We start from the raw sequence: 18,788 nt of genomic DNA on the forward strand, positions 1-18,788 counted from the left end.
GCCTGAGATCATAAACGCCTCAGTCTTTCAAACATGAAGTGCAGCTCTCGGTAATTTGTTCTAATCAACTGCAGTAAGAAATGTCTGCTCCATAACCTTGAATGCTTTTTCTCTCCCCTGACAACAGAATAGACTTCTTGCAAAAAATAAACATCTGGTTTGAATTGAACATCAAATTGCAGTTACTTTAAGTGCCAACTATTAAATTACCTCTAATGTTTTATGTTTGAACATGATTTTTCAAGACAGCTAAATTTTTTAACTGTAGCACGAATGTACATGTAAAATTACTTTAGGAGGTTAATTCCCTTGAACACACTTTTTTTAAATCCTGTGTAGCTTGGTCACTCTTTTTGCTTTCTGTTTACAGAAAATGTTATTCACAAAGGTTTGTGTACAACCAAATATGCCTCATCAGACAGTAACAGGAAGAGAAGCTCTATCTAGAACTCAGGGACTTGATTCCGAACTCCACGACATATGGAGGGATTGTCAAGACTGTCCAGAACCTATTAAATCAAGCCAGAAAATCACATGGACCAAGATTACAGTCTGCATTTTGATCAGCAAGCTAAGCATTAAAATTCATATCTAAGACTTCCCTCATCTGAAAAACCACCCCCCTTTCTTTAACTAGCACTATTTTCCAGGGAGGAGTCTTACAGTCTGATTTGCATGACAGCATTTCAGATTTACAGCTTTACATAAATGTTGCTTTTTTCCTTAAACTATCCAGCTCTTGATCCACTAACATTTTTGCAAGAGAGATTTTTCTTTTTTTTTCTTCTTTTTTCTTTCTTTTTAAGTATATTTCCAGCCCCCTCAGTCACAAGGAATTTTTAAAGATAGAAAACAGTACAATTTGAACTATTGAAAGCAAATTAAAATGAACACCAAATCCACTGTTTTGCTAATGTTTGCAATTTTTGTATGGCTGGAATTGACAGTGTTGCTGAGGCTTCTTTATGCTGCTCCAGGGAGGACAAAAAAAGGAAAAAAAGAAAAGTGAATATTTTATTCATTGTGAGAGGGCTCTAAAAGGGCACGGGGGAAGTGTAAATGAAAACCATTTTTGTATTCCCTTCAGTTATTTCTGCAAAACCCTCCTTCAAAACAAAACAGAGCAACTGCAAGTGCAGACCAATACTATCATTGTTTACTACTTCTTCCCAGAGATTGATCAAAGTGAAACTACAAGGAGAACTGATGCAAAAAAAAAAAAAAAAAAAAATATTAAAAGCACAGATGACTGCAGCTGGGTAAATTGCTGGCAATTACTCTGGTGACTTCTAAATTGGACTGACCCAGTGTCAGTGGCTGTCTGCGCTTGTGTTTTCACCAAAGGTGATTGTAATTGTTGTGATGATAAGCTTACTCCAAGGAGGAAGTAGTAATTACAAAGGTGGGGTCACCTGATCAGAAGTTTCCATGTTATTTAGATGGCTATTTCTGACACTGACTTGGTTTTAGCTGAAATATTTGAATACTAAAACATAGATCAACGCTCAAGTTCAATGAGAAACAAGATGAAACCTTGATCATAATAAAAATCTGCTGAATTGTTTCAGGTATGGGAAAAATGATGGCTGTTTATGGACAGTAGATAGATAGGAAGAATGACTTAATTTACCACGTGTTGTTTGCTGAAAGTCATCTGAACAGGCTTTAGTCACAAAGCTGAAATCCATCAGAGACTACAGAGAAGACATTTTCATTCTGGGGGGGGAAAAACCCCTGACTAACCAACCCCCCCATTGCTAGACGTTCAGAGTTTCAAGGTGATGGACGTATTTGATTTTTCACTTAATGAACTTCAGCAGCACATATACCGCAGTGTATGTGATTAGGGGGAAAAACCTACACGTCTTCAACTAGCAGTTCTGCTTGCAGCTTGACTGAAAACCGCTTCAGCTGCTACACAAATAATGCAAATGAATATGGGTGAAAGTTAAGCCACAGCAGGCAAAGAGGTGAGGTTGGAAGAGACCACTGAGGTCATCTGGTCCGACCTCCCTGCCCAAGCCAGGCCGCACAGAGCCAGCTGCCCGGGACTGTGCCCAGACCATTTCTGACCGTGTCTAGATGGCTTTGAAGTCAACTTCTCACTAATTCTGTTTTTAACTTCTTTAGTTTGGCAAAGTCATTTCAGTTTATGTTACTTATTAGCAAAACCTTGCTGAGACAAAACATGATAAAACCTGTTTTGTTTCTTTAAGCACTTTGAAAGAGGTGATGCTATTTTCTAGAGGAAAACTGGATCAGGAAGTAACATGACAATGACTCCCACAGAAACAACACAATTGCAAAGATAATATTACGTAGGGAAGTAAATTCTGAGGGCGGTGCCTTTCTCATCAGAAGGGTACACAAACAAACATGCACCTACATATATCCTAACAAGTAGATATATTTCCCAAATACTTGTTCAACTACCCAAGCCAGTTTTAAAAACAATATTAATTTCTTTCCTTTCACTTCTTCCCCAAAATTTATCTGCCTGGTTAGGTTAATGTTAACAGTAAAAAGAACCCCACACAAAACCCAACAACCTCAAAATAGTTTTCAGCTGAGATGTATTACTATTTATTGAAAGCTCTGCTGAAGTAAGCCTCACCTTCCTTTCGACGTGACCATTGAGGGCAGGTAGAACCTGAGGATCTGAGGTATGTTAACATGTTAAAATGTTTGCCTATTGAAATGGACTGTGTAAATGTATTCCAGTTGAAGTTATGACATAATTATGAAATAGCATTCAATATCTGAGCAGGATTGTTTCATGACTTTGCCACACAGGAGTCTGCAGTCAGTCTTTAAGCCAAATATCTACTCAGCTGGGTATGCCTTGAGCAACAGGGAGGCTGAAAACTAATAAAGCAACTTTTTTTCTGTATCTATGAAAGTAATTGGAGATTGAAAATTACTAACTTCAGGATAAATTCACTTCTAAATTTTATGAAGAAGACATATAAACTCATTCATCACGTCAAATAAGGATGTTTAGACAAGCGAGAGAAAGAGATGAGCGTGCTTTTGTATTGGGAAAGGGGACTGAAGTAAAACAGGGAGAAAAGGGTCAAAGAAAACTAGCTGCCCTAGAAATGCTCCACAGTTTCCAGGAGGAACCATGTACAGTGAAAAAATGCCTGCAGACATGGATGTTGCAGACTGCTAGGGCAACTCAGGCACAAAATACACGTACCAAGGCTTTTTGTGTTATCCAGTTTTGTATATACATTATCAAATTAATGACTAGCTTGTTTATAATTCTAATATATCAACTCTGTAATTATGTTCAACATCAAATTTCTGAGGAGGTAAATTGTGCATCCCCAAGGGTGAACTTGTGAGGAAACATGCTTGAACCAAGATTTTCTTAAGGGGCTTAAACGAGCTGATTTGCAAGTCTCACATTTTTTGTGAAGGAAGAAAAGAGGAGCTATGCTCAGGAAAAGGGTTAAAGTTACCGTGAGAAAATCTGTCAGCAGAGATACTGGAAATCTTCAAAATATAATTAATCTGGGTTTTTTTCTGCAATACAACATCAAAGGTTAATGAACACTCAGCTGGAAAGAACACTGTGAAGGCTCTAACTGATGTGTGGGAACAATTCCAACAGCAGGGAGTTAGGAGGAAAAGTAGAAGGAAAAATACAGAAAAATGGATGAACATAAAAAGTGAGGGAAAGAGAGAGAAATAAACCCCCAAAATTTTATGAAGACAAAAATACCTTAAGGGTTGCATTTTAAGAAATCTGTGTATGCTTGTGTTCCCTTCTCTCTATCCCTAGTTCCAAAAATTCAGCTATTCTTTTGGACATCCAGCACAGCTTTCTCTTTCAGTCATCTTCTCTGGCCTTACAAAGTGTATAGGGGTTTTGGCTTTTACTGATCTCTGACTCTGAGTAGAAAAGCCAGGACATTCAAGGAGGACAGGTCCATGCAAGGCTGCATAGTTCCCGCAGCTCGCAGCCCAACTCTTTAAATGGATGCTTAAATAACTGTGTGACTTGAGCTGTTCTCAGAGCTGAGCCTGCCAGGTTTTCCAGGGGCACACACCACCACCAGTTAAATTCTCAGTCTAGGAAACTCCTTCTCCAGAGGCCAAATCTTCCCCCAAGAGCTTTTCTACCAGTCTTGGAAGGTCAGCTGCAGTGGGGAATTGCTCCGCACCTCTGCACACTCTGCATGGGATCTCCAGTGACAGCAGGGGAAGAAGACTCCACTCACTCTGGAGAAGTACCTATGGGACTCAATTACCTTCCTGTTTTGTAGCTGAAGTAAGAACTGAGTTTAATCCTATGCACCTGCCCATGTATCACTATCTCTCTTACAAAAAGAAGAGCAACTCCATGCAAAGTCCACCTAAATTTGCTAAAAATTGTCCTGCAATATCCAGCCAACACCACCATTACTCTGATGGGAGCTTACACATCATTCAGCAGTTCAAGTCTCCCGTGCCTTTCAGCAGCTTTTAAGGAAATTACTTTTATTTCCAAGAAATGTGATATTTGCGATGACTTGTCATTTAACAGCATCGACCCACAGCCCTAAGACTTGTGCCAGGTGCCTGGTACAGCAAGTGCGATACACTGCAACGCGTGCAGGGAGAATGTGAGCGTGAGTAACTGCTGCTCTCCGTCCACAGCAGCAACAGGGAGTGAGGCACCCTGAAGGCAGGCTGCGACAGCTGGAGAATCACTTGTGATAGTGAACGGCCAGTTTGAGCAAACCAAACTACCCCTGGTGCACGAAAGGTCTAAAATTGGACCTCCTCGGGCAGCTCCTAGCTGTAGAGACCTACTGCATAATAATCCCAATCATTGCAAGTTAAACATTTGCATTTATCCTCCCTTCCCTGATGACTGCTCTCTCTGTTCACCTTTTAGGGTTGGATGCCCCTTGGTCATAAATCTACCATTTGTTTAGTAGAGCTGACTAGTCCTATTATTCACGAATTGTTATTCACATATGCAAACCAACAATCCACTGTTCTTGCCAATGAGTGGCACGGAGCGGCAATACATCATACCTCCCGTATTACCCAGCACGTGCCGAATGGCCAGATGAAAGGGATGAGCATCCACCAGCAAACAGGACTGTAATTTCAACAGCATTCTGGCTTGTGCTAGCTTAACCTCACTGGGAAACTACAGTTCGTTTTCCTCCCCCAGCTTTGCTCAGCACACCAACAAACGAGCAAGTCACAGATTTACACAAGCACAGGGAACCTGGAAATCCACACAGTGTTTTAAAGAGATGTATGAAAAAAATATTCAAAACTGTGTCTGTTAATAGGCAACAGGAACACTGATACCGAAACTGCAGTCCGCTGGGGATCTTTCCTTCCTAAGAAATAGCTTTTGAAAGCAAACTATTTCCCACATAATGTTTTCTAGTCCTGTGTTTTTCCTCATCCCCCCCTGTTTTATTGCTGCTTGAGATAGCCCTTGTTCAGAAGAATCTAGACAGACTTCAAGAGATGCCAAAATACAGAGACCTCAGGTTTTTCACAGTTAGTTGTTCTTTTCACTGCTGGACTCTTCTAAAGCAAATGAGATTGAATTAATATGTTTTTACTGTATCTGTTCCTCTGCTCTGCTGTTTCCCATGGCCTAGCAGAGGAAGTCTGATTGCCAAGTGTTTTCTCATTTTTGTTTAATCTGATACAAAAGGTCACCTCAAGTATCCTTTTGGTATTTGCTCTAGAGCCGAGTATAATAGGTGGCAGCCCCAAGAAGAATGCGTGTTGCTAAACTTCAGAAATGTTTGGGTTTTTAGATACAAACAGATGTTTCCTTTTGGTAGCTTCGTTTTCCGTGTCATATTCCAAGAAGTATAATGGGTGTATCCAAATCGCAGATGAATATTTTCCAGAAATTAATTAGTTTCACACACTGTGTCACAAACGATGAGGCTATAACTTCACAATTATGTAAAAGAGATCAAGAATTTATTTATTTAGTCAGGCTCCTGTTTAAATAGATCACCAATTCTTCTTAATATCCACTGATTTTAATATCCAGCTAATTTTTGCAGCAGAAGCAGGAAAACAAAGATTGGCTCACATTCAGGTCTGATGTAGATCCACTGAAATTAGCAAAAACTGGGCTGCCTTGGGATCCATTGTGCTACACCAGTTTGGCGTGATGTATCTACACTGATAAAACAAATAATTGTAGGAATAACAATTTAATCTGGAGGATTAGTAAACAACTGTGGTTTTACGCTGTAGTCCTGTAGTCTAAATTTATTAGTAATATATAATAAACATAGTTTCAGTTACATCCCTGCTGTTCTCCAAACCCATCCCTTTTACAAATTGATACTTAACCTTATGTAATTGTAAATGGATAGTTAATAAAGTCTTCCTGTATATATTGAGAAGGCTTCTGTCTCCTCAGGAAAATACGTGCCTTTTCAGCCTTTTCTGATGCAAAGTATTGCTCTTCAGAATTTTGTATTCATGGGTCAGGCATAATGACTTTACATGGAAAAGATGAGTCAGAAAAACTCCATTCACCTTTTTAGAAGGGTAAATTGAAACTCTAAGCACACAAAACGGGCAGCGGAATTATGAAACAAAGATTGTTTAAAAAGTTTTAGCACTACAGTTAGGCAGCTAAAGCCTCGATTCTAACTCCTGGCGTCACAACGCGCAGAGGTCGTTACATCAGTTTTGGCAGCTCTGCTGTGACGACCCAGTTGCTGTAATCCTGTCGTTTAAAAACCTAACAAGGCAAAGAAAGGGGGGACGTGGAAGGGGCCTATTATACAGCAGGGAACTAACGAAACAAGAAGCAAAAAAAAACAAACCTCCAAAGGCTTCTGAGAAATGGAGGCTAATCCCACCAGCACACAGGAGGCTGGCACGGGAGAGAGGGACCGCTCTGCAGGGCAGCTCCCTTGGGGACCAGAAGGAGAAGGCTGCCTAAAATGAAAGTAGTGCCTTTGGGAAGAGCTAGGCTAGGTCCAGAAGTCCTCTGTATAATGTATGAATTACTCTTGGCTTGAATATTCAGATTCATGAATAAAAATTCGATTTCTGACTGTCGCTGTCTGATTCTGACCGTTTTATGTCCAAAGGGCACCGTTTGAACAACAGGCAGCTACAGAAGCTCTTTGATGTGAAAACATACATAGGTGGTAAAAGCTCTACCGCTCGCCTCTATGTCAGGATTTTACTGCCTTCTGTAAAGCAACTTAGGAAACTAGTTTCAACCAAACCGGAAAGATCACAAACGCAGAACAGGAGCCTGACAGCTTTTTCCCTCTCAGGAGAGAGGCAGCAGTCTTTCTGGAGAATCAGACCAAATTATAGATCACCGGGGCTGTCTGCCTGGATTACCATCAGCTGAACGGTAAAGCTTTAGGCAAGAAACACATTTTCTAAACCCATAATCCTTCTCTTTTACTTCGTTGATACTACACAAAAACAATATACAATACGTGTACTGGCCACTCTGGAAAGAAATGTAGTCTGAGCTGCTGCAGTAGTCAGGACCAGGTCAAAATGCGATGCAAGAGCTACAAAAATTGACAACTCATTACAGATCACAGAGAGAAACAAAAGGCAGCTAACCATGACAAGGGGACAAGCAGAGATGATAACACATGAATTTGGACAGCTAGCCATATAATGACTGCAATGTTGAACTTGAATGACTCTCCAAGTCTGTATTTTGCAGATTTTCTAATGTATTGTATTTTCTAAGCACCTGCAGCATCTCAGATACTTTGGATGTCAGCATCTTTAAACATGTATTCCAGTCAGCCTTACTGTATTAATTCAAAGCAGGTTGGATGAAAACACACGGTCAGACTGAAGTTCAGGAATGCCTCAGGTGCACTTGAAAGTGTGAATATAAACAACAAATGCATCAAAAATCTGAGTAGGTTGGTATGACTACAAGCTAACAGTTTGTAATTCATTAGTATTTTCCACCCAGGACATATTCTAAATATCTCTAAATAAAATAGATGAGAGAATATTTTAATCAAATGAAGTGTACCCAGTTGCATATTGCAGACACCTCAAAGAGCTGTTAACACCTTCAGCAAACTGCCAGTTTCTCCAGTCTGTGCTGAATTCAGTTCTACAGATGAAAAGTAAGGAGGCTTTGTCTCCAAAAAATGTCAAGTTTTTTTGATGCCTGCCTTTAGTGTGAAACCTATTTATAACTCTCCTGTTACAGTATCAGCGTAGGTCAATATATATGTTATAGGATAAAGAAAGTTCTTAGCCATTCCAGTGAAAAAGATGCTGACCCTGAATCTCTATTCCATTTGAGCCACAGAAATGTATGGAAGGGGATGTCTTTAGTTCCTGCTGGAACTCTGCAGTCTCAGGTTCTTAGGGATACATCCTTGTAGGAAAACCAGAAGCCTCTGCACTTTCCTTTGTGCCAGCAGAACAGTATCAGTGGGATCCCAGTGAACCATTCCAATCCCAAATCGTTCCTGAATAAACCCCCTTCTGTTTAAGCAGGATTTGTTTAAAATTCATGTACTCCTTCCTTCGCTTTCTAAGAGCAGACTCTATTTTAAACAGCTGTTATCTCTTACTTCAAACCAGATAAAGCAAGCCCAAACACACTCCCATTAACATAGAACTGAAATATTAGGCAAGAAAAAAAGAAGTAACTGAATGGATACCAGGCTGAACTGAATGTCCCTAATCTGTTGGAGAAAACCCTGTGCCAATGAGTAAGATGGTAGAAGAAGGTAGTGCTGCACTGCTAAAAGCAGTCAGGTGGAAGGCACATGCAGCATGGCAGAACTGCACAGCAAGGATCCCAGCAACTGCACCAGGCTCATGGGAATAACTGCCAAGTTCCAGATTTGTTGGCACATTTACTACTAGAAAAACTGCATGGTTTGACAAAATATTTTAAATAATAAAAGCTTTTCAGGCAACGAGAGGAAGTGGAGGAGTTTCATTTGGAGGCCAACAAAACTGTGGTAGGTTTGGCATCTTTAAGTTTCAGAGTTAACAACTTACTACAATGATCATGAAAGATTCCCCCTCTTCGGTAATTGCCAGCTGAGAAAGACATTTCCGTGCCAGTTAACACTCAGGCTCATCTCCCCAAGCTGATCAGATCTGAGAACTGTTTTGGTAGGGTTTTCTTAAGGTGAACACTGAATCTTAGAGCACAGTTCTGCATTACAATTAATTCCATTGCAAAAGATCTATTACCAGTGGGTACTTACATGAAGAGCCTTGAAATCTTTTCACTTGCACAGAGTGAGAACAGAAGAAGGATCAAGCTGTTGCAGCAAAAAAATGGCACGCTAAAACATCTGCTACGTGTACTGTCAAAACTCCAAATTGCCTTGTAAATTTAACATACGAACCTTGTCTTGCAGTAGGCTTGTTCAAGATTTAGATCATTACATAGTGATGGCAAATAAACCATGTTATTCTTCAAATAAACGAAACAAATATTTTATTTTTTGCTGTAAACATGCTTTTCCTGTGTGTTCCTCTAGAGTAAAATTATTTCTAACCTTTCATCTGATAGGTATCACCAAGTATGCTCCCTTATTTCAAATTGTTTTACAGTAGTCAGGGGCTGCTACAGTGCTAAGTAACTTAAGTATTTAAACTGAATTTTAACTCCAATGTTTAAATATTAAGCAAGGTAGGAGGAAAAGTGGTACAATGGTACAATGATAGAGATGTCAATGGTACAATGATGGATTAAAGATTGTACTAAAACATAGATTCAGACATATCAAAAGGTCTCTTCTGTCCTTCTCACTGTAAGGATGAACTCCAGCAGTGTAACAGTGAATCCCTTAGTTTAAAACTGACAGCCCAGGCACCATTTCAAGGAACTTTTCTGGATCCAGATAGGATCCATGCATATCCCCACACAATATAATTTGTTAACATAATGCTAATCTTTGCTCTTATTGGCAAGAAATTAAATAAAAGAGTCAAAACATTGTTTACAAGCTACCTACCTTCTTCATGTTCCAAAGAAAAATAATTCCTTTCTTGACTTAAAACCGTCGTTCAGGTTTATTTTAAAGACAACGTCCCTGAAATATTTGTCCCTTACGAGATAAATCAGTCTTATAATGAGAATATTTGTCTCATTAACTTCCTGTGTATAATTTTTATCTGTTATATGTATCCAGGACTTCAAACATTCAAATGACTTCTAAATATTTACTACAACTAAACAAATATGTATGAAACTAATGACAATGAAACAAATCGCACACGTGAGAAGTTAAATGAATCAGGAAAACTGTGGCTAACAGGATTTTGGCCAAGGATTTCACAAAATGCTTATCCACTCTATTTCCTTGACATTCAGGTCTCATAATTAAGTCTTTTTTTCTAGTCTCACATGGCGAAATAAAATGAACTAGACTAGACCAGACTGATGCATAAGGTGTTACATTATAGTAATACATTTGCCATAGCTAGAAGGCACAGCTGTGGCCCTGTGAGAATGTTTTGTTGGTCATTCATTCTCACAAGATTATAAAAAATACAACCCTCACTTCACAACCTCTGAGCACTTGCATTACAAAGTGGCATACGATTGTTCACTGACAGATTGCTCTAATGTTTGTTCAGATTCTCTCGGTACAAGTTTCACATGAATGGATCTCCAAAGAGCAGTAAAGTATTTTGAAATACTGACTATACAAAAAATTGAAACATTTTGTAAAAAAGTTAACATGATTTGAGAATGTATTTGTTGAAATATTAGAGAAACAGGTAAAGTAAGGAATAGTATCATACGTATCTATCTGAAATCAAGAGACACCATTTAACGTGTTAGCTAAGGACTGTTCTGCCTGGCAGCAACTTCAAATGACCTTTGCGATGAAAAATCAGGTAATACTTTAGTAAGAATTAATACTTTTAACAATACCCACCCCAATTTTCTTTGTAGCACTCAATAGCTTTTAAGATGTATGTATGTGGGGACCTCCCCAACCCTGGACAAATAGTTTATTTCTATAACTTAAAATTATTAAACATACATTATCAAACTAAAAATAAATGTACCTTTAAAAATCCAGCAACAAATGAGGCACATGTCACACCATAAATACTCATAAATTACCTTTAAAGTCTCAGATTCTTCTTTGCTAGTAAACATCTCTTTTAGTTTTTAGGCAGCTTTCTTCCAGCTATTTACTCACACTGTATTCATACTGCATTCTTACAGCCTCGTATGTAAAAACAAATGAGATATAGATTTAAAAAAAAAAAAAATACCAGGGAGCATCTACGTAAATAAATCGATGTACAATGATATGAAGATAAATATTTTTGCTTAAAGACAACTGACTATTTTTCTATGGGAATTTATTTTCTATGGGAATTAAAGCATGCTCTTGAGAGAACTCGACTTTTTATGGAGAAAAAACACAACAGCAGTATTTGGACAGACTGCCAAAACTATGCTATATTTAGCGTGGAGCAAAAAGAACAAATGCAGCATCCAGAATACACATGGTTTCCTTACATTTATTCCCCATTTCTGTTTAACAAATAGCAGATTATAGATCAACGTTTATATAGCAACTTGTCTCAAAACAGTTGCCCAGATGAAAAATCAAGTACATCACACTGTGTACACATAATTTGGCTGATTTGATTTTGCAAATAATTTTTTAAACCAAAGCTTTACTTGTGGACCTCGAACAACATATGCACACCCTTGGTGGCCAAAGAAACATGAATTAATGTGAGCAGCCAGGTTTTTTGAAATGAAGTAGTATTTATCTTGCTCACTTAAGGAGTTTTCTGCAAATACATATACTGTCATGAAAATAAATGATTTTTTGTGGACTCATCCACTACAATCTAAATGTAAGTTTACCAGTTAAATAAATATCCTGATGGAACTGGAGTAGACTCTTCCCCCACCCCCCCCCCCACCCCACCCCGCCCTTTCCAATTCTTCATTTTCCAAATCTCTCCCAGGAAAGAGCACAAAGGAAAACGCACAAGAGACATGTAATTTACCAGGTCCCCCCTTGTCAGGGTAATAACATGGTTCAAACGACGATGGTATTTTATGATTTGGCATTTGCAGTGCATTGCGAAAACTAAAGATAGTACTGCATAAAGAAATCAATATTTTTATAAATCCAACAGGCTCTAATAGTCAAGCGGTGCTTTTCAGCAAGGGTTTTTCATGCGCATGTAGACCTTCATGGACACCATTACAGCCCTGTTCTCTTCAGATTATTTCTCTCTAGCCCTGCATTGTTAACGTCAATGTTTCTAGGATCTTGTAGAGAAGTTTTAATAATTTTCAGGTTTGCCGATTAATGATTTTCCAGTAAAGGTATATCCTCTACATATGATTTTCATCTAATGTGAATAGTCTAGATTTTATTAGACTGTGGACAAACTGGGTATCAAGACTACTTACGATTGTTTAAGCAGCTTTTCATCTTTGTTTTTTCCTGCCTCTGCACCGCACCCCCACATTTTCCACTTCCAATACTTGTGTGAGTTGAACAGAATCAAAGAAACTGAGCTGGCTGAAAATTAGGGGAGAGGGGAGGTACTAGGGAAGGTTTATTTTCAAGGAGGATCAATTTTGCAGTTCACCATCCAGCTGCCTGCAGTGAAGGGTCAGGGATTGCGAGGGAAGCAGGAGGTGTGCAGGGGCTGCGGACCCAAGCAGAGCTGCCACCAGGGAAGCCCCACTACGTTTTGCAGACCTCCCTCAGCAGTAGTCCTTTTACCTCAATGGGACAATCTTTTGGTGATTTGCAGTCTTTGATAGATAACATGCTCAGTAATTACTTAGCAGGACAGCATTCAGGAGACACTTCCCCAAGCTGCATAGATTCCAGGAGAGAACAGGGCGGTAAAACTCTATTTCTGCTAGAAGGACAAACATTTTGAGCATAAATTGATGGCAGTTCATCCATTTAGAAAAGGCTATTTTTACAGTCATTCTTTAGAAAGGAGCTTACTTGAAAAAAGACCCAAATATATATAAATATTTTACTGCTGGTAAAAATAGAGCCATGTAATATTGACATCGCTTGGTCATTGAATGTTGCTGACATTTCTTTCCTGAACCACCTGCTAGTACAGCTCCCCCCTGCAAAAAAGCTGCAAGTAACAACTGCACGCAAAGCCTAAGTACTCCTAGTTACAGAACTTCTGAATTTCAAGAAGTTGCCAACTTCATTCTGTTAACCATGTTTGTTGTTGTTGTGTAAATCTATGTATCTACCTCTCCTAGGCTGGGACAAAGACCTATTTCCACTTCATTGTAGCAATTCTTCAAATGTTTTTATAAATTCAAAAAGCAGCAGTGAATTCTTACTTAGAAAACGTGTGTGCTCAACATGACATTTTAATATCATTAGCCTCACGGTACTGAAAAACCCTCAGAACTGTAACTTCCAACGTGCACCAAATATTGACATCCCAAACAATCATTATTTCTTATTTAGCTTATAAAGGATCATTAGTCCACTAATGTAATGGCACCTTATTAGTCTATCTTGGGACAGTGGTCTACCTGTTCCAGAGCTGACCATTTTAATTATTTTACTGTTTGCACCATCCAAACATATAACAACCAAAACAGAAAACATAACATGTGGTGAAAAGACATGAGAGAACGCACGATGAGGCGCGCTCTGCAGGCCTAAGAAACAGCAGTGCTAGTAACACAAAGAACTTACAGCCAGTCTATGATTGAAGCGATGCATTATGAGATAAAATCTAAGACACCAATTTTCTTTTCAGCAAATGGATTTATTGACATAATTGATTATAACCATGTACAGCATCTATGCATCTCCCATTGGAAGAATATCCAGTGATAAGAGCTAATGTTAGTGTGATACACAGCTTTACTCAATAATCCCCACTGCATTTCTAACACAAACAGTGGTGTATTCCACAGTCAGTCATAAATGGCCAAAAGCACCCAAGTGTCCAAAGGAACAGAAATTTAAGATTCTTAACAAAAAATAAAACATGATCCTGGTTTCCTTCAGTTTTAATTCCACTCAACATTGTGTCTATGAGTTATGAATTTTAATCTATACTCAGACAATCAAGTTTGGCCCCTGATATTAATGAAAACTACTGCCTGTCAACATAAATCCAAAAGGACTTTTTACTACTGACAGAATCAAGACTTCCCCGCCCCCCCCCCCCCAGCATTTAAAAGGCAAAGATTAAGGCAAATGATCTCTACACTCCCTCCTTTCCTCCGACTTGAATGTAAAGATTGAACAAAATTCCCTCAGAACATAAAGTCTTTTCTCACTGAACTCCAACTGAAGGTACCAGTTACTATGGTGTCTTTTGTAAATGCTTGTCATCTGAAAACAAACAAACAAAAAACCCCCAACAAACCGCATTGCTTACTTGCAACTAGAGTAATAAACAACTTGTAGTCACGAACACCTCGGGTCAGCAGTGAATGCATGATATTGAGACTATTGTCTCCATAGTTCACTGACACTTCCTTGAAGCCATTCAGTTCCACAAGAGTTCATCTGAGGTTGCACATTAAATTCAAAGGAGCAAAAGTAGCATCAATGGTCTCAACAATTTACCAAACTCCATCTAAAACATTTGCATTTAAAGCGTAACCCCAGTTTGGACCTTTTTAAGTAGCTCATTTCTAGACCACACAGAGAGAATTATTAATGTAAACTAAACCACCATATTTCATAGTAACAGAACCACATTCTGTAAATATTTAGGAAAGTAGAAGTTTGAGAAAGTAGAGAGCAACTGATCAAAAAATGATTAGCATTGCTCTAAAACCAAAGACAAAAGTCAAGTTAAAGAAAAACAACCAACAACAAAACAAAACCAACTCAAACATCATATACTACTGCATAAGGGTTTAACTTCAGCATTACTCACTCAGCTACACAAAACACAGAATCTAGATTAATATACAAAAATGTTTTATTTCACAGTGAGGTACATAAAGCTTCTAATTTTAGTAGGCTAAGGCTAAGAGGGAATTGCCCGTTAGGATAAAGACTGCTTCACATTCCTGAAATATTCTCACCTATTACTGTTTCTGAAGAAAGGCACCAATATTATTTATCCATCAACAGCTCATCTCTGCATCCACCCATTTAGAAATGGATTACGTGAGGGTCAGCGATCCACTGACCATCACAGACTCAGACAACTACCACACACATTACTGTGTGCAAGTACCAAGCAGTATTTATTGAAAAAAAAGAATTTTAAAATAGCTCATTTGTAAACATATTACAGAACTCAGTTTTTCCTAGTGGTGTCAGCAATACATTCCTGCAAAACTAACCAGCTGCATTATTGTTTCCCGTTTACAAAAAAGTACGAAAACACACCCGTGCACGTTAAAACTGCCTCACGTTCAGGGTGAGTTAAGATGGCACAGCCTTCAAACTGTTCAGCACAAAATGTGTGTTTCAAGCCCTCTAGACAACTCACTGGTTGTACTACATTAGAAGACGACCCTCCGTCCAAATTTTTAATTAGGAAGCGCCGGTGCCTTGGAACGGCCCAGCTGCAGTCCGAGAAAGCCACCTGTAAAGCGGCACGCTTCAGTTCAGGGCGCTGAGCTGGCCTAAGGCACCTGCTGCTGCTCGCACGGGCTCCCGCCCTTCTCTCCCCTCATGGCACCGAGCAGCTGCCCAGTCGCGGCTTTTGCTTGGGCTAGCGATGATTCTGAGGAACGGCGACCTTCCATCAGGGGTGGCCGACTAAGCCCACCTCACACACGGCATCAGTCCCGGCCTGCAGTAAGCGTGGCTGAGGGCAGCGACCGCACGCAGCTTTCCCTGAGGAGGCGGCAGCCCGGCGGGGCCCGGCCGTACCCTCAGCCCAGCGGCCGCCTCCCCTCGCCGCGCCGACCACAGCTCCCGGTGGGCCCCGTTGCCCAGCAGTGCCCACCGCCCGCCTCTGCGCGGTGCCCGCCGGGAGCCGTAGTTGGGCGGGCTCAGTCGGTGAACCGCTGCAGCAGGTGGTCGTCGCCGTGGCGGCCGCCGCCGCTATCCATGAAGCGCTCGCAGGGGAACTCGATGAGGTCGGCCTCGCTGAGGGCGCAGGCGGCGCCGCGGGGTGGCCGGTGCGACTGGAAGCCTGAGAAGTCGGCGGAGACGCCGGTGCCCATGGAGCGGAGGGGCCGGCGGGTGGAGTAGAGCTGGCGGACGTGGACGGGGGCCGCCTTCCGCCGCCGCCGCCCCAGCACCTTCTTGCGCAGCAGGCGGGAGGCCCAGGCGGCCAACGCCGCCAAGAGCAGCAGCGCATTCACCGCCAGCAGCACCAGCGTGAGGAGCTGCTGGTCGGGGCCACGGGGCCCGCCCGCCGCCACGCCGCCCTCGGGCAGGGTGACCAGCCCGGCACAGTGGTCCCGCGGTGCTACCGGGCACGCGCGGCCGCCGAGGATGCCCTCGACACAGACGAGGTAGGGGGTGTCCGGGCGGAGCTCCCGCAGGGTGGCAGCTGGCTCCCCGCGCTCCGGCAGGTAGACGAAGCGCTGGAACTTGACGGCGGCGCCGAAGCGGTCGAAGAGGAGGCGGAACCTCACCGGCCCCAGCAGACGGGGGCTGCGGTGCGGCCGCACGGCCCAGCGCACCGTTACCGAGCTGGAGCCCACCGCCTCCACCGACAGGTTGCAGAGGAACAGCTTGTTGAAGTCGCACGGGTCGGACACCAGCGGCGGGACCCCGGCGGCCGGCGCAGCGCGGGGCTTCCCGGCCCGCCGGGGCCACGGGGCGCTGGGCGGCGCCGGTCCGGAGGCGGCCGGGCGGGCGGGCGGCGGCGGCGGCGTGGGGCTGGCCGGCTCCGCCGCGGCCCTGGGCGCCGCCGCGCTCTCGGGCGCCCCCAGCAGGCGGGCGGTGGAGGCGGACGGCGGCGGCCCGCGGGGCACCCCCGCGCCGCTGCTGTTGCCGCCGAGCCCCTCGGCGGCCGGCGGCGGGGACGCGGAGGCGGGAGCGGCACCGTCGTGGCAGGGGCCGCCGTCTTGCGGAGGCGGCAGCTGGGCGTCCTGCAGGTAGTCGAGGTACTTGCCCGCCAGGGCGGGCGGCAGGTGGCACTGCACGAAGACGGTGAGCAGGCGGCCCTGGGAGTGCCAGGCCCCCAGCCAGTGCTTGAGGCCGCGGAGGCGGCAGTCGCAGCTCCAGGCGTTCCCCTCCAGCTCCAGGCGGTAGAGAGCCGGGCTGGAGGCGAAGAGCTCGCCTGGGAGAGTGGCCAGCACGTTGTCTCGCAGGCTGAGCTCCCGCAAGCGGCCGAGGCGGCCGAAGGTGGCAGGGTGCAGGGCGGTCAGCGCGTTGCGGCTCAGGTCCAGCGCCTCCAGGCTGCTCAGCGGCTCCAGCAGGGCAGCGGGCAGGTGGCTCAGCAGGTTTCCCTCCAGGCGCAGCTCCTTCAGCGAACCCAGCCCCGCGAAGGCATCTGAGGCCAGGTGAGCCAGTCGGTTGCCACTGAGCGAGAGCTTCGCCAAGCCAGGCAGGTGCTGGAAAAGCCCCCCTGTCAGCTGCTGCAGGTTGTTGCTGGCCAGCAGCAGCGTGTGGAGGGAGCGCAGTGGCCCGAAGATGTCTGGGTGGCGCAGGGAGCTCTGCTGGTTGCCTGACAGGTCGAGGAAGCGCAGCTTAGCCAGGCCGGTGAAGGCACCGCGGCTCAGCCAGCGGATGCGGTTGGACTCCAGGTGCAGGTAGAGTAAGTTCGGTAGCCCTGAGAAAGTGGAGTCGCCCAGTGAGCCCAGCTCGTTGCCATCCAGCCGCAGCTTGACGAGGCTGCTGAGGCCAGAGAAGGAGGCAGCGCTGAGGCGGCCGATCTCGTTGGCATTCACGTAGAGGATGCGCAGCTTGGCCAGGGAGCTGAGGGTGCCGGGGGCCAGCGCCAGCAGCAGGTTGTTGCCCAGGTAGAGCTCCTCCAGCCGACCCAGGCGCTCAAACGCCTTGGGATGCAGCGAGCGGATCCGGTTGTACTGCAGGTCCAGGCGCTGGAGCCCTGCCAGGCGGTGGAAGTCGAAGGCGGAGATGTTGGCGATGAAGTTGCCCCCGAGGCTGTAGGTGAGGATATCCTGGGGCTCGGCCGCCTTGGGCACCGAGCGCAGGCCCCGGTTGGTGCAGAGGAGGTGCTGGTGCTGCTGGCAGTCGCATGGCTCGGGGCAGATGGGCTCGGCCGCAGGCAGCAGCAGGAGGAAGAGGGGGACCGAGCCCCAGAGCACCCGCGTCAGCAACATCAGGCGGACCCGGCGCGGCGCCCCCATCCCGGGACGAGCCGTGGGCTGCTTCCCCCGCCGGCTTTGTCTCTCTCCGGCATCCCCCCCGCCGCGGCTGCTATTCGGCCACTCCTCTGCTCCGCGCCGGGCTGAGCTCCGCGCCGGGCGGGCGGGCGCGGCGGCGGCTGCAGGTCGCGGTGCCCGGCACCATGGGCTCGCCCGAGCCGGCCGGGGGGCACGGAGCGGCCGGGAGGGCTGCGGGCCGCCGCCGCCCGGGCTCCGCCGCCCCTCGCGGCCCGCAGGCTGCGGCTCGGCGGTCGCGGGGCCGGTGCTGCCGCGGGGGGCGGGCGGGGTGCGGGCGGAGCGGCGCGGCACGGCACGGCACGGCACGGCGCGGCTGCCCGCTGCTCCGCCGGCTGTCCCAGGGGCGGGGGGGGGGGGGGGCGGGCGGAGCGGGGAGGGGGGGCGGAGCGGGGAGCAGGAGAAAGACGAGCTCCGAAACTTGCCCAGAAAACTCAGCGGAAATTCGTACTTCCCACACTGTGCCCTGGGGGACCGGAGGATCGGATGGAGCGGGGGAGAGGGGGGGCGGGGGGAGGGAGCCGCG

General features: G+C 44.8%; 1 protein-coding gene across 1 annotated transcript; it reads right to left on the reverse strand.

Moving 5' to 3' along the window:
- Nucleotides 1-13,734: 13,734 nt before the first annotated feature.
- TRIL (TLR4 interactor with leucine rich repeats) lies at nucleotides 13,735-18,588 on the reverse strand. Its single transcript, XM_056338015.1, has one exon. It carries the CDS (start codon nucleotides 18,227-18,229, stop codon nucleotides 15,956-15,958), a length of 2,274 nt encoding a protein of 757 aa, XP_056193990.1. The 5' UTR covers nucleotides 18,230-18,588; the 3' UTR covers nucleotides 13,735-15,955.
- Between the last annotated feature and the right edge of the window lie 200 nt (nucleotides 18,589-18,788).

The sequence above is a fragment of the Falco biarmicus genome, chromosome 4 (genome assembly GCF_023638135.1).
Source record: "Falco biarmicus isolate bFalBia1 chromosome 4, bFalBia1.pri, whole genome shotgun sequence".
Classification (NCBI taxonomy): Eukaryota; Metazoa; Chordata; class Aves; order Falconiformes; family Falconidae; genus Falco; species Falco biarmicus.

What these genes read in the sequence shown, in the direction of transcription:
- TRIL (XM_056338015.1), bottom strand. Translation starts at nt 18,229, where the DNA reads ATGGGGGCGCCGCGCCGGGTCCGCCTGATGTTGCTGACGCGGGTGCTC.